This window comes from Suillus subalutaceus (assembly GCF_016647625.1).
Source record: "Suillus subalutaceus strain FC151 chromosome Unknown DFJ58scaffold_42, whole genome shotgun sequence".
In the NCBI taxonomy this organism is placed as follows: domain Eukaryota; kingdom Fungi; phylum Basidiomycota; class Agaricomycetes; order Boletales; family Suillaceae; genus Suillus; species Suillus subalutaceus.
The window spans coordinates 10,458-25,386 of record NW_024540291.1 but is presented as its reverse complement, the minus strand read 5'-3'; the positions used below and the strand labels follow the sequence as shown (position 1 = coordinate 25,386).

The window sequence follows — 14,929 nt, the reverse complement described above, 5'->3', positions numbered from 1 at the left end:
CATCAATATATATGGTTCACGCACTTGTAGATCGCTGAACATCAACTTCACGAGTAAAATGCGTTTTCCAAGTTTGTCAAGGTACTGGGTCCGCCAACGAGAAAGCGAAGAAGACCACCGGAACAGGACTAGCTCGTCAACTTGTAATCGACAAGCGCTCAGCACATCATTTCCTCTCACAGGTTTCTACTACTTCATTGCTCGAATTTCTACATATGTGCGTGTGCATTGCAATTCAAACTTATTTTGTGCTGATGGAAGGCGGATAACATGATAGTGTCGTCTTCGCCCACTTGCGCTCTTCAGCTTCATCCTCCCTGTGTTCCTAACAGTCCTCGCCGTGTAACTTGATTGTGGTACCATAGTATGGCGGACGATGTAGAACATTGTCGAGCGGCTTTGGAGAGATGTCCCCCCGGTCATCCTGATCGACCGTTTTCCCTCCACCACCTTGCCGTCAGCCTTCGAGACAGATTCAAGCAGCGGGGCGTCCTGTCTGATCTTGATGAGTCCATCGAGCTCAATCGGGCTGCACTACTCCTTCGTCCCCTCGGACATCCTGATCGATCGTTGTCTCTCAACAATCTTGCCGTCGGCCTTCGAGAAAGATTCTTCACACAGCGGCGCGTCCCGTCTGACATGGATGAGTCCATCGAGCTCAATCGAGCTGCACTACTTCTTCGTCCCGTCGGTCATCCTGATCGACCGTTTTCTCTCCACCACCTTGCCGTCAGCCTTCGAGACAGATCCAAGCAGCGGGGCGTCCTGTCTGATCTTGATGAATCCATCGAGCTCAATCGGGCTGCACTACTCCTTTTGCCCTCAGGCCATCCTCTTCGACCACAGTCTCTCAATAATCTCGCCGTCAACCTTGGAGAAAGATTCACGCAGCGTGGCGTCCCGTCTGACCTTGATGAGTCCATCGAGCTCCATCAGGCTGCACTACTCCTTCATCCCCTCGGCCATCCTGATCGACCGTTTTCTCTCACCAGTCTTGCCGACAGCCTTCGAGACAGATTCAAACACCGGGGCGTCCCGTCTGACCTTGATGAGTCCATCGAGCTCAATCGGGCTGCACTCCTCCTTCGTCCCCTCGGTCATTCTGATCGATCCCAGTCTCTCAACAGTCTTGCCATCAGCGTTCGAGAAAGATTCGCGCAGCGGGGCGTCCCGTCTGACCTTGATGAGTCCATCGAGCTCTTTCGGGCTGCATTACTCCTTCTCCCCCCCGGTCATTTTCTTCGATGGTCGTCTTTCAACAATCTCGCCGTCAGCCTTCACTACAGGTTCACGCTGCATGGTGTCCCATCTGACTTAGATGAGTGCATCGAGCTCAATCGGACTGCACTACTCCTTTCCCCCCCGGGTCATTCTGATCGACCACTGTCTCTCAGCAATCTCGCTTTCAGCCTTGGACAGAGATTCACGCAGCGGGGTGTCCCGTCTGACCTTGATGAGTGCATCGAGCTCAATCGGGCTGCACTACTCCTTTTCCCCTCCGGTCATCCTGATCGATCACAGTCACTCGATAATCTCGCCGTCAGCCTCCGAGACAGATTCATGCAGCGGGGCATCCTGTCTGACCTTGATGAGTCCATAGAGCTCCATCGGGCTGCATTACTCCTTTCCCCCCCCGGTCATTCCAATCAATCATTGTCTCTCATCAATCTCGCCCTCAGCCTTCAAGACAGATTCAAAGAGCGGGGCATCCCATCTGACCTTGATGAGTCCATCGAGCTCCATCGGGCTGCACTACTCCTTTCCCCTCCCGGTAATTTCAATCGATCAACGTGTCTCAACAATCTCGCCGCCAGCCTTCAAGACAGATTCACGGACCGGGGCATCCCGTCTGACCTCGATGAGTGCATCGAGCTCCATCGGGCTGCACTACTCCTTTCCCCACACGGTCATTCCAATCGGTCAACGTGTCTGAACAATCTCGCCGTCAGTCTTCAAGGCAGATTCACAGAGCGGGGCATCCCGTCTGATCTTGATGAGTGCATCGAGCTCCATCGGGCTGCACTACTCCTTTCCCCACCCGGTCATTCCAATCGATCATTGTCTCTCGGCAATCTCGCCCTCACCCTTCGAGACAGATTCACGGAGCGGAGCGTCCCGTCTGACCTCGATGAAACATTTAGCCTGTTCTTGCAACTCCCCCACACATCCCATGCAGTCTCTTGTAGCGATCTTACTGTTGCTAAGTCATGGGTCACCATTGCCGAGGAGACAAACCATGGTTCTGCATTGGTTGCATATCAAACTGCATTGAAATTCCTAGATCAGCATGTCACGCTTTTGTCGTCTTCGTCACGTCATTTCGATGTCGTAAGGATGGCCTCGGCATCGCTTGCTGTGGATGCTTTCTCGTGCAGCATTCGTCATGGCGCGCTGACAACTGCTGTGGAACTGGTGGAGCAAGGCCGTGCAGTATTCTTGACCCAGTTGGCACGCTTAAGCTCACCATTTGATGAACTTTCCTTGCTTGGTGACACCGGCGCAGCCTTGGCGGAAGACTTCAAGCAGCTGAGCTTTCGCCTTCGTAGCGCATTCGATCAGTCTACTAAAGACCAGTCCCCACAAATCCGACAACTGACCATGCAATGGAACGATGTCCTCTCCCGCATCCGCATGCTCCCCAACTTGTCTCGGTTTCTCCTGCCTCCCCTGTTCTCTGACCTACAGAAGGCCGCTGAAGAAGGTCCTGTTATCATCGTCAATGCTAGTCAGTACAGCTGTGACGCCTTGATTGTCCTCTGTGACCAAAATTCTGTCCACATTCCAATTGATATTACGCGGGCCGAAGTCACCGAATTGTCCTCCGATTTTCAGTCCGTCGCAGAGCAATTTGGTTCTTCCGATCGTCAAAACAAGCTTGTTGGCATCCTCCGCAAGCTTTGGCGTCATATCGTTGACCCTGTGGTCCAAGCCCTTAATAAGTCGAATGTCCACCCTGGTTCGCGTATCTGGTGGTGTCCCACCGCTGAATTCACTCTGCTTCCTCTACATGCCGCAGGACCCTACGAGAGAGAGAGAGACAACTTGTCACAGATTTACGTCTCCTCTTATACCCCCGCTTTAGCGACACTCGTTCGTGCAAGACAGCGCCTTTCTCAATATGCATCTACTCAATGCTTTGTTGCAATTGGTCAAGGAAACCCGGATAGAGGGAAAGCATTGCGATGCGTCGCTCCTGAATTAGCCGCCATAGCTCAGCGTCTCGCACCAATCGTGTCGTCCTTCACGCCGCTCGAGGACAGTGACGCAACAGTGCAGGGTGTTCTCGATGCGCTAAACCATAACCAGTGGCTTCACCTGGCGTGCCACGGAATGCCGAATCGACAACGACCATTTGAATCCTCCTTCGCAATGCGTGATGGGCCGTTGATGATCAGGGACATCATCCGATCGAACTGGGAGAACCCGGAGTTCGCATTCTTATCGGCTTGCCACACTACCGTGGGCGATGAGAAGAGTCCCGACGAGTCGATCCATCTCGCTGCGGCGATGCAATTCTCCGGATTTCGCAGTGTCATAGGTTCTATGTGGTCCGTCGACGACGAGGTTGCGCGGCAGGTTGTGTCTGCTTTCTACGACAAGCTGGTGGATGATTCAGGGAGATTGGACTGCACGAGGGCTGCGGTGGCGTTGCACAAGGCAGTCAAGAAATTGCGGGGCAAAAATATTCCACTGGAACAACAGATCGTATTTGTTCATATAGGTGTCTAGTTTGAGGCTCGTTCGCTATTTTCTGTGATTCTGATCTCTTTCATTCCCCGCTGTCCCACCATTATCTCCGTTATTTAAATCATGTCTGCACGATACTTTTGTTGTTTCTTTCTCATGCATTATTGTACGTCGATCACACCTTGCTCTTATATATTGCTTTCTGCAAATGTGTCTTAATCATGAAACATGCCGAAATGTGCGATTACGCTAGAGTGATCTTGAAAACATCCGATTTACCCTCTTCCAGCCCAGCTATCGTCGTCCGGCACACAGCATCAAGGTACTCCCCAAGCCTCCAACCGTATCGGGATGCAAGAAATCATCATATAGCTTGTACCTCGAAACCGCGATGTTGGCAAACTCCAATGCGCGCTTCAGATTCCTGTCCGGGATATATTAGGACTGCAGGCACTGCATACGAAGACATGCTTACTTTAGGACATGCTTTCGAGAGGCGTAGAGCATGACATGCAGTCGCAGTATAAGCTCGGGACGTATATCTGCCGAACCCGAGTTAGCTCGCAGGAACGGCGATCTCCTGTCTCATTTCACATCATCTAATCTGAGGTGAGTAGTTTCACTACGGCATCGTAGGCCTGGTCCATAAGTCCCTTGTAGTCGCCTAACCAAGCGACCCTGGTGTCCCGGTTCATTAGCGATACCTCTAGACTCTGGCATTCGACGACCCGGTCAACACTGTCGCAGATCGTGAAGAACTGTTTGTAGTGAAGGTATTATGTGGCTCGTTCCTCAGGTTGGTCGATGGAGGCGAGTTCACGCGGAAGCATCTCCACTAGGTTTTTTTGCAAGCAAAACCCTCCCTGCCCCTGGAAGTCATAGATTAAATCGTGATAGTAGAACCTCGACAACAAGCTTACCTACTATAAAATAACGGTGGCTTGTTCCAGCGCAGTATCATACATCCCATCCTCGAACGTCGTCCACTCTATGGAACGAAGCAGCAGGAGCTCGATATCAGAAGGAGTGGCCTGCAACGCAATGACTGAAGGAAGCGGTCCCTTCATTTGGGGTGGAAGCTGCAAGTAGTGTTCAGCGCACGAGTTTCGTGAGATACGAGTCTCGCCCACCTCGAACGCTCTCTCGATTGTTCGCTCGGCAGTCTGTGAACATTTGGACCATGCTCTCGTGCACGAGTCAATGCTAATCGATGTTCGTTGATATTGATTGCATCAAACTGGTCCATATGCTCGTTGCTGCGACGACGTTGCAATTCAAGTTACAAACTTAGAACTAAGTTATAATTATGCCAGATCTAAATCGGGCCGTCCTCGCTTGACGCGGGCCTAAGGTGACTGGTTCGGAAACTGTAAAGGCCGGAAGAAGGCATCCTGGCATCGCGAGGTGGCACAAAGTGCAGATCTACATGCCCGGACACATCTCATGCACGTACTTGAGTAGTCCTAGTGTTTCTAGATCTTATCTAAATGAGAATCTTTTGGACAACATGTCTCATTTACAACGAGGATACTCTGCGACGAGGTTTAGAATTTCGAAGTTTTAGCCCATGCGGATGTAGACAAATTGAGTGTCGGGAGGTCTGTGTATATATGTAACTTGAGTCGACAACGACAATTAAAAATTGAGCAGCACCTCCAAGAGTTCAAGTTGACCCAATCAATTCAAGTGAAGTCGGTTCCGTTTTTGCAACTGCGCTCGGGATGGCGGACGTTGCATGCGTCGAAAAGTACTAAGCAAAGGAAGCAAAAAGTCAGTGAACCAATGCTTTGATGAGACTGGCGGAACAAGAAATCTGCAGGGGTATTTTGAACATGATATGCAAGTAACAAAAGCGACACATGCGTTAGTATAGCCATAGAACCCGTCCACTGGTAGACAGTACTTTGGGTTAATTGAGGCTTGGATAGCGCATATGAAGGTTGCGCAAAGTCGACATGTGGGTGGGTGTCGATGCGGCCACGCGCGCGCTAGTTTGAGGTCTTGGGTAGTCACATTGAAGTTCGATATTCCAAAAACAACCTGATGCTACTCGCCAATGGTACAAACCTCAGCATCCCAAGCTCACGCATAAGTCACCACTTCATGTTCAAGATCCTACAACCACTCCCCGTACTGAGCCATCTCGTCCCTCAGTAATCGCAGCTGAAAGCGCGCAGTGAACGGTTTGGGGTGCAAAATCACGCCATCCACGAAGCCTATCTTATCAGTCGGATTCTCTAGGACATGAGGATCCCGAACGACCACGGGAGGAGCACGATGTCGATGAAGACTGCCGCCCGGGGCAGATTCTGCAGGTTGTTTTTCAGCAAGGTTCTACTCGGTCCAATATCAGGGCGAGCTGTACCTGTGTCCAAAGCCATACGAAGGGAACTTGATGTCGTCCTAAATTTTGCCTTTGCTGTTGAGCAATCTCTCGGAATCGAATTTGTCGGGGTTGGGGTAAAGACTGGGTCGCGTGGGATTGCCCGGTCAAAGTGTGATCCGCATATTATTCTGTAGGTTTCTGCTCGAGCAGCCATAATAATAGGAAAAACAGGCCAGAGCACTGGAAACTTGCATAAACGATATCGGCCGAAGCACAGTGAGAAAATCCAAGGGTTGTTACAGGTCTCCAGCTCCAATATGACGCTGGAGGGAATTGTAGTAAAACGTGGGATCTGTAACGACCAGGTTGAGATTCATTCACTAAGGTGTGCATCAGCATACCTCCGTCAAGACCAACAACGATATCCAGCTGCTCTTGTACTTTCTCCTGCGCCTTGAGATAACATGCCAAGCCATGACAACATACATGATCGCCACAACAGTTGTGTCTGAACCGGCGCCAAAGAGTGATCCAGCGAGCTTATTTCTTCGTCCGAAAGCTTGTGTGAGGCCTGGATCTCAAGACGGTATCAAGGAAACGAGGGACCGGCTTTGCCGGTCGCCTACAAACAACTGAGAGTCAAGTGGCGTTTAAGAACGACGTTGAAAGAACGAACCAATTCTCTTGAAACGCGATTGAGTTGGTCATGGAATACCTGACTCTCTTATCTTCTTGGCATCAGCAACTAAGGAAGGTGGGTCTGTTACGCGTCCACTGCAAAGTCACGCTGCCGTACTCCAGTTCATGCGTCATCGACTTGCACGTGGATGTGCAATGCGACAGGAGATGTGTTGACGTCTTCAACTACTGTCTTGGGTGTAGATGCGGGTGGTGGAAAGAAAGGGGCAGGTAAGAGTCGACAAGATGAGAGCAGCGCGCTGGAGGTATCAGAGGGAAGGGTGGAGGGGTGGCCGCAGTGGGAGGGGTGCTAGATGCTCGTATAAGGAGTTGTCATAAAGGCTTGGGAGGGAATGCAAGAGAACGAACTTTAACTAGAGGCCGGCGTTCATCGACATCGTGCATCGATGGCGGGACTCTCAGATTATGTAGGCAGCTTGATTCAAACGACATTTAAAAATTGAGTGGCACCTTCCAAGAAACTCCTTCCTGACTAAGAACTGTTGTAAACTAGAGAAATTATTAATTAACTAGCGCTCATCCCTCTCGCAGGTCCCTACTAATTCATTGCTCGGATTTTTACTAGTGTGCGTGCGCATTGCGATTCAAACTTATCTACCTGTATTTTGTGCTGATGAAATGCGGATAACATGATAGCGTCGTCTTCGCCCACGACGGCTTCATCCTGCCTGTGTTCCTGACAGTCCTCGTGTAACTCGATTGTGGTACTATAGCATGTTGGACGATGTAGAACAATGTCGAGCAGCATTGGAGAGATGTCCCCCCGGGCATTCTCTTCGACCAGAGTCTCTTAGCAATCTCGCCAAGAGCCTTCGAGACAGATTCAGGCAGCGAGGCGTCCTGTCTGACCTCGATGAGTGCATCGAGCTTAATCGGGCTGCACTACTCCTTCGTCCCCCAGGTCATTCTGATCGACCACCGTCTCTCAACAATCTCGCCGTCAGCCTTAGTGACAGATTCACGCAGCGAGGCCTCCCATCTGACCTTAATGAGTCCATCGAATTCAATCGAGCTGCACTACTCCTTCACCCCCCCGGTCATGATGCTCGATGGTTTCCTCTCAGCAATCTTGCCTTGAGCCTTCGAGAAAGATTCAGGCAGCTGGGCGTCCCATCTGACCTTGACGAGTGCATCGAGCTCAATCGGGCTGCACTACTCCTTCGTCCCCCCGGGCATTTTCTTCGACCACAGTCTCTTAGCAATCTAGCCCTCAGCCTTCAAGACAGATTCACGCAGCGGAGCGTCCTGTCTGACCTTGATGAGTGCATCGAGTTCAATCGGGCTGCACTACTCCTTTACCCCCCCGGTCATTCTGATCGATGGCTGTCTCTCAACAATCTCGCCGTCAGCCTTCAATACAGATTCACGCAGCATGGCGTCCCGTCCGACCTTGATGAGTGCATCGAACTCAATCGGGCTGCACTACTCCTTCACCCCCCCGGTCATTCTGATCGATCACTATCTCTCAGCAATCTCGCTTTCAGCCTTGGAGACAGATTCAGGCAGCGGGGTGTCCCGTCTGACCTTGATGAGTCCATCGAGCTCCATCGGGCTGCAGTACTCCTTTTCCCCTCCGGTCATCCTCTTCGATCACATTCTCTTAACAATCTCGCCTTCAGCCTTCGAGACAGATTCACTGAGCGGGGCGTCCCGTCTGACCTTGATGAATCCATCGAGCTGAATCGGGATGCACTACTACTTCGTCCCCTCGGTCATTCTGATCGATCGTTGTCTCTCAACAATCTCGCCGTCAGCCTTCGAGACAGGTTCAGGCAGCGGGGCGTCTCATCTGACCTTGATGAGTCTATCGAGCTCAATCGGGCTGCGCTACTCCTTCGTCCCCTCGGTCATTTTAGCCGGTCACAGTCTCTCAACAATCTTGCCCTCTGCCTTCAAGACAGATTCAGGCAGCGGGGCGTCCCGTCTGACCTTGATGAGTGCATCGAGCTCCATCAGGCGGCACTCCTCCTTGTCCCCCCCGGTCATTCTGATCGATCAACGTGTTTCAACAATCTCGCCCTCAACCTTCAAGACAGATTCAGGCAGCGGGGCGTCCCGTCTGACCTTGATGAGTCTATCGAGCTCCATCGGGCTGCACTACTCCTTGTCCCCTCCGGTCATTCTGGTCGATCAATGTCTCTCAATAATCTCGCCGTCAGCCTTCAATACAGATTCACGCAGCGGGGCGTCCCGTCCGACCTTGATGAGTGCATCGAGCTCAATCGTGCTGCACTACTCCTTTCCCCCCCAGGCCATTCTTTTCGACCACAGTCTCTTAGCAATCTCGCCCTCAGCCTTCAAGACAGATTCACGCAGCGGAGCGTCCTGTCTGACCTTGATGAGTGCATCGAGCTCAATCGGGCTGCACTACTCCTTTCCCCCCCTGGTTATTCTGATCGACCACAGTCTCTTAGGAATCTCGCCCTCAGCCTTCAAGCCAGATTCACGCAGCGGGGCGTCCCGTCTGACCTTGATGAGTGCATCGAGCTCAATCGGGCTGCACTACTCCTTTGTCTCCCCGGGCATTCTGATCGATCATTGTCTCTCAACAATCTCGCTGCCAGCCTTCTAGACAGATTCAGGCAGGGGGGCGTTTCGTCTGACCTTGATGAGTGTATCGAACTCCATCGTGATGCACTACTCCTTCGTCCCCTCGGTCATTCTGATCGATCATTGTCTCTCACAAATCTCGCCCTCAGCCTTCAAGACAGATTCACAGAGCGGGGCGTCCCATCTGACCTTGATGAAGCATTTAGCCTGTTCTTGCAACTCCCCCACATATCTCATGCAGTCTCTCGTAGCGATATTACTGCTGCTAAGTCATGGGTCACCTCTGCCGAGGAGACAAACCATGATTCTGCATTACTTGCATATCAAACTGCATTGAAATTCCTAGATCAGCACGTCACCCTTTTGTCGTCTTCGTCACGTCATTTCGATGTTGTAAGGATGGCCTCGGCTTCGCTTGCTGTCGACGCTTTCTCGTGCAGTATTCGTCATGGCGCGCTGACAACTGCTGTTGAACTGGTGGAGCAAGGCCGTGCGGTGTTCTGGACCCATTTGGCACGCTTAAGCTCGCCGTTCGATGGACTTTCCCTGCCCGGTGACACCGGCGGAGCCTTGGTAGAAGAGTTCAAGCAGCTGAGCTTTCGCCTTCGTAGCGCATTCGATCAGTCTACTGAAGACCAGTCCCCACAAATCCGACAACTGACCATGCAATGGAACGATGTCCTCTCCCGCATCCGCATGCTCCCCGACTTATCTCGGTTTCTCCTGCCTCCCCTGTTCTCCGACCTACAGAAGGCCGCTGAAGAAGGTCCTGTCATCATCGTCAATGCTAGTCAGTACAGCTGTGATGCCTTGATTGTCCTCAGTGACCAAAGTCCTGTCCACATTCCAATTGATATCACGCGGGCCGAAGTCTCCGAGTTGTCCTCCGAGTTTCAGTCCGTCGCAGAGCAATTTGGTTCTTCCGATCATCAAAACAAGCTTGTGGGCATCCTCCGCAAGCTTTGGCACCACATCGTTGACCCCGTGGTCCAAGCCCTTAGGGTGTCGAATGTTCACCCTGGCTCGCGTATCTGGTGGTGTCCCACTGCTGAATTCACTTTGCTTCCTCTACATGCAGCTGGACCCTACGAGAGAGAGAGAGACAACTTGTCACAGATTTACGTCTCCTCTTATACCCCCGCTTTAGCGACACTCGTTCGTGCAAGACAGCGCCTTTCTCAATATGCATCTACTCAATGCTTTGTTGCAATTGGTCAAGGAAACCCGGATAGAGGGAAAGCATTGCGATGCGTCGCTCCTGAATTAGCCGCCATAGCTCAGCGTCTCGCACCAATCGTGTCGTCCTTCACGCCGCTCGAGGACAGTGACGCAACAGTGCAGGGTGTTCTCGATGCGCTAAACCATAACCAGTGGCTTCACCTGGCGTGCCACGGAATGCCGAATCGACAACGACCATTTGAATCCTCCTTCGCAATGCGTGATGGGCCGTTGATGATCAAGGACATCATCCGATCCAACTGGGAGAACCCGGAGTTTGCATTCTTATCGGCTTGCCACACTACCGTGGGCGATGAGAAGAGTCCCGACGAGTCGATCCATCTCGCTGCGGCGATGCAATTCTCCGGATTTCGCAGTGTCATAGGTTCTATGTGGTCCGTCGACGACGAGGTTGCGCGGCAGGTTGTGTCTGCCTTTTACGACAAGCTGGTGGATGATTCGGGGAGATTGGACTGCACGCGGGCTGCAGTGGCGTTGCACAAGGCTGTGAAGAAATTGCGGCGCAATAATATTCCACTGGAACAGCAGATTGTATTTGTTCATATAGGCATCTAGTTTGAGGTTCGCTCGCTATTTTCTGTGATCCTGATCCCTTTCATTCCCCGCTGTCTTACCAATATCTCAGTTATTTAGATCATGTCTGCACGATACTTTTGTTTCTTTCCCATGCATTATTGTACGTCAAACCTGCCTTGCTCTTATATATTGCTTTCTGCAAATGTATCTTGATGATGAACAATGAGGTATGCTTCGTCTTTGCCTTTGTCTGGTGTAGTTACACCCACGGACTTGTGTATGACTCCTCTTCGATGCGTCTCTCTGTTACTCAGTCTTCGTGTCACGTAGAATGCAGAGATTATCGATCATCCTTTCTACATGAGTACAAGGGGGCGCGCCAGAACCTCACTGCCCATATACAAGGTCATAGATACAACAAGGGCGTCATATAAAGATAGAGAAAAAATATGTCGAAAACATGTGATTACGATACAAGGGATCCAATCCACCCCCTTCCAACCCAGTTATCGTCGTCCGGCGCACAGCGTCAAGGTGCTCCCCAAGCCTCCGACCATCAAGATGCAAGAAATCATCATGTAGCTTGTACCTCAAATCCGCAAATTAATGTTGGCAAACTCCAATGCGCGCTTCAGATTCCTGTCCAAGATGTATTAGGACTGCAGGCACTGCATACGAAGACATGCTTACTTTGGACATGCTTTCGAGAGGCGTAAAGCATGTCATGCAATCGCAGTATAAGCTCGGGGACGTATATCTGCTGAACGCGGGTTAACTGGCGAGAACGGCGATCTCCTGTCTCGTACGGCATCATCAAATCCGAGGTGAGCAGTTTCACAACGGCGTCGTAAGCCTAGTCGACAAGTCCCTTGTAGTCGCTTAACCAAGCAGCTCTGGTATCCTGGTTCATTATCGACGCCTGTAGACTCTAACACTCAACAACGTGGTCAAGACTGTCACAGATCGTGAAGAACTGCCTGTAGTGAAGGTATTCTGTGACCCGTTCCTCAAATTGGTCGATGGAGGCGAGTTCACGGGGAAGCACCTCCACAAGGTTCTTGGCAAGTGAAATCCTCTCGTCACCTGAAGCCATGGATTAAGCCATGATAGTGGAACCTCAACAAAAAGCTTACATAGGGAGTACCGCAAAATGAAGGTGGCTTCTTCCAGCGCAGTCCTGGAACGTCATCCACTCTGTGGAACGAAGTAGCAGGAGCTCGATGTCGGAAGGAGTGGCCTGCAACGCAATGACAGAAGGGAGCGGTCCCTTCATTTGGGGTAGAAGCTGCAAATAGTGTTCAGCACATGAGTTTCGTGGAGTGCGAGTCCCATTAATTCAAATCACCTGTAAAGTCGACCGATTGATAACCCGAACTTCAAGAGAGGCAACAAACAAACACATGCAAACATTGACCAAGCGTCTCGTGAGTCGTCTAGTAAAGGTTTCTCCCCTAATTTAGACAACAGATCTGCTTTCAATGCTTAGCGCTAAGAGGAGCACGAAATTGCTCCATGAGATCTACACATTATGTAATATCCTTTTCTCGTTCAAGTTCTCCCGTCAACATCATGCAAACCTTATATACTCGCTTCGGTGAGATCTGGAATTTGTGGCAACTGGGGAAACTGAAGCTACCTTTCTCGACATATGTGTACACGCTGATGAATTCGGTCATGCGTTCGCGACGGATGCGAACATGTGGACCTCAGATTACACGACTACGAGTACAGAAATACTATGCACCACTACAGATTTCGGCCTTCCGTCTCTTGTCTTGCCAGGATAAAGTGATTACCTAGTGCAACTAAAGGTGGGGCCTTGTCTTTAGCTATAGCGTGCAATGTCATGATAACGATGAGTCGCATGTCCGATACCTTTTTGGGGAGACGAATGGGTCTGAATGACCAACCGCGTGCCCGAACATGTGCGGGCACGGCGTTGGTGGCGCTTTGACGTACATGGAAGACTTCTTGAATGTGCTTGTAACAAGTATTAGGGTACGAATTAAATTAGAGTGGAGACCGCAAGTAGTACTCATTAAGTGGAGTGTGAATGACATCATGTGAGCGACTAGCTTGGTTACGTTACGTCCACCTCTTCCTCAAGTACTAAGTCCAGTAGACCAAACTATGAGAGCTAAGATATTTCCTTTAGGTGTCAACGTCGGCGACGGTGGCCGTAACCGACGCGAACCTCGCAACTTAATAGTCATTTTGCAATTCCGTGGAGTCCCATTTGAATAATCACTAAATAATCATCAACGGCGGGTCCGTATTTTTCTTTCATGTCTTCACCGTCGCCTCACCGCTCTAATACGATGCCAGTTAGTATCATGTCGCCAACACCTGGCACACGTACTCCCCGTCGCGTACAATGGGCAAGCACAGAACATGTCCACGAACCAGAACCAGTCAGTCCACACGCACTGGACGAGATGGCTCAGGACGTGAGTACCCTCTTATTTATTTTCAACCGTTGCTTACATCAAACGCCTAGCCGAACGCGTTTGAAACACTCAAAGACGCACTCGAGCGCCACCGTTCAAGTTCCTCTCCTACGCATTCCCCATCTGCCCAAGTCATGGCCCCTACGGCAGACGTACATATCTATCCCCCAAGCACACCTTCGACCGTGCATACATCCCCTACATCTTCTACCCCGTTCCTCCCACGCCGTACACACGCCCTGCCAGGCGAAGTCTTTATTGACCCCTTAGAAAGTGCTGGCCTCCCTCTCTCTTCAAGACAAGCAAGCGGGGACTCTGAATTCCCAGCAGACGGCCGCGTCGAACACCTCGCCGTGCGCGAAGCGGCAGGCGTCGTCAGAGCGCACACTAAACGATGGGGTATCCTCGGTCGTCGTCACCGCTCTAAATCACGATCACGGGTCCCAGAACCAGAACCCGACTCTGAAAAAGAGAACCGTGATACAGACGGCGAAGTCGAAGAAGAAAAACGCCATCCAACTCCGCAACAACCACCCAAGAAATCATGGTGGCATTTCCGTACTCCCCCCTCAGTAGCTCCTACCCCTCATCATCCCCCACCTTACGCACAATCACGCGGTCCTTATGACCCCGAATCTCGCCCTCCGGCACATCCTTCCCAGCCGAAATTAGGTTCTGGCGTGCTGAGTGCGTTGTTGGCACTCTACGGCCAGGAGCACGATGAGCACGATCCCGCGCGTAGCGAAGACGAGTCAGACCTCTCCAATCCCGAACGTCCATGGCTCTCCCATTCTACCTCTCGCCCCAAGTCTGAATCCAAACCCAAAAAGCCGCCCTCCCAAACCCTAAGCCAAACCATCCACTCCGCCTCAAGCAGCACCGTCTCCCTCCTCTCCTCCCTCAAACCCAAAGACAAAGGCCCATCAAGTATGGCTGCGCTCATTACGGGTGCGGGGACATTGAGCGGTGCTGCTGCCCCGATGCAGTTGGGGTTGGCGCCTGATTTGAAGACGAAGAGGGGGTATGGACTTGTTAGGTATCGGTTTGAGGACGGCTTTGAGGGGGAGGGGGCTGGGGAAGGGAATGCGGAGGGAGTGGGAACACAACGAACACCAACACCTCCCCGTCTCAGCCTTCATCTCCCCCGTCGTTCGAAGAGCACCGATACTGATTTTACGAGGGGGGTCGGTGGGCGTGTCGAGGAGGACCACGAGGGTGAAGGGGAAGTTGATTCTAAAGCTGCTATCCAATCGCAAAGCGATGCAACAATAGACCCCGAGGAAGAAGTGATAGATGTCAAGGAGGATGATGATGAGGATTCACCAGATACACTCGCTCCTCCGACGACCGTGACTACTTCTACTTCTACTCCTACTTCTACCCCCTCTGAATCAACTCCACCAAACCTCTCCCCAACCTCGACTTCGACCTCCACCAAGAAATCAAAGTCGAAACACTGGAAAGG

The 14,929-nt window shown here is 51.4% G+C and overlaps 4 protein-coding genes across 4 annotated transcripts; 2 read left to right on the top strand and 2 right to left on the bottom strand.

Annotated features, from left to right (window-relative positions):
* The first annotated feature begins 131 nt into the window (after positions 1–131).
* Positions 132–3,819, top strand: DFJ58DRAFT_332378 (TPR-like protein). Its single transcript, XM_041379902.1, has 2 exons — positions 132–217; positions 278–3,819. The coding sequence occupies exon 2, from the start codon at positions 367–369 to the stop codon at positions 3,727–3,729; it is 3,363 nt and encodes a 1,120-aa protein (XP_041244721.1). The 5' UTR covers positions 132–217; positions 278–366; the 3' UTR covers positions 3,730–3,819.
* Positions 3,820–4,286: 467 nt separating this feature from the next.
* Positions 4,287–5,123, bottom strand: DFJ58DRAFT_878706 (uncharacterized protein; the record flags this gene model as incomplete). The annotated part of the gene is made up of 3 exons (XM_041394498.1): positions 4,789–5,123; positions 4,612–4,766; positions 4,287–4,425 (listed from the first exon to the last, which is right to left on the bottom strand). Exons 1-3 carry the CDS (start codon positions 4,867–4,869, stop codon positions 4,287–4,289), a joined length of 375 nt encoding a protein of 124 aa, XP_041244720.1. The 5' UTR covers positions 4,870–5,123.
* A 679-nt stretch (positions 5,124–5,802) lies between these two features.
* On the bottom strand, positions 5,803–6,227 carry DFJ58DRAFT_726978 (uncharacterized protein; the record flags this gene model as incomplete). The annotated part of the gene is made up of 2 exons (XM_041385422.1): positions 5,803–5,996; positions 6,053–6,227. 2 exons carry the CDS (start codon positions 6,225–6,227, stop codon positions 5,803–5,805), a joined length of 369 nt encoding a protein of 122 aa, XP_041244719.1.
* Positions 6,228–7,426: 1,199 nt separating this feature from the next.
* DFJ58DRAFT_659248 (TPR-like protein) lies at positions 7,427–11,056 on the top strand (the record flags this gene model as incomplete). Its single annotated transcript, XM_041382077.1, has 2 exons — positions 7,427–8,982; positions 9,514–11,056. The coding sequence occupies 2 exons, from the start codon at positions 7,427–7,429 to the stop codon at positions 11,054–11,056; spliced, it is 3,099 nt and encodes a 1,032-aa protein (XP_041244718.1).
* Between the last annotated feature and the right edge of the window lie 3,873 nt (positions 11,057–14,929).

Excerpts from the sequence above, each read along its gene's own strand:
- DFJ58DRAFT_332378 (XM_041379902.1), top strand. The coding sequence starts at position 367 with ATGGCGGACGATGTAGAACATTGTCGAGCGGCTTTGGAGAGATGTCCC.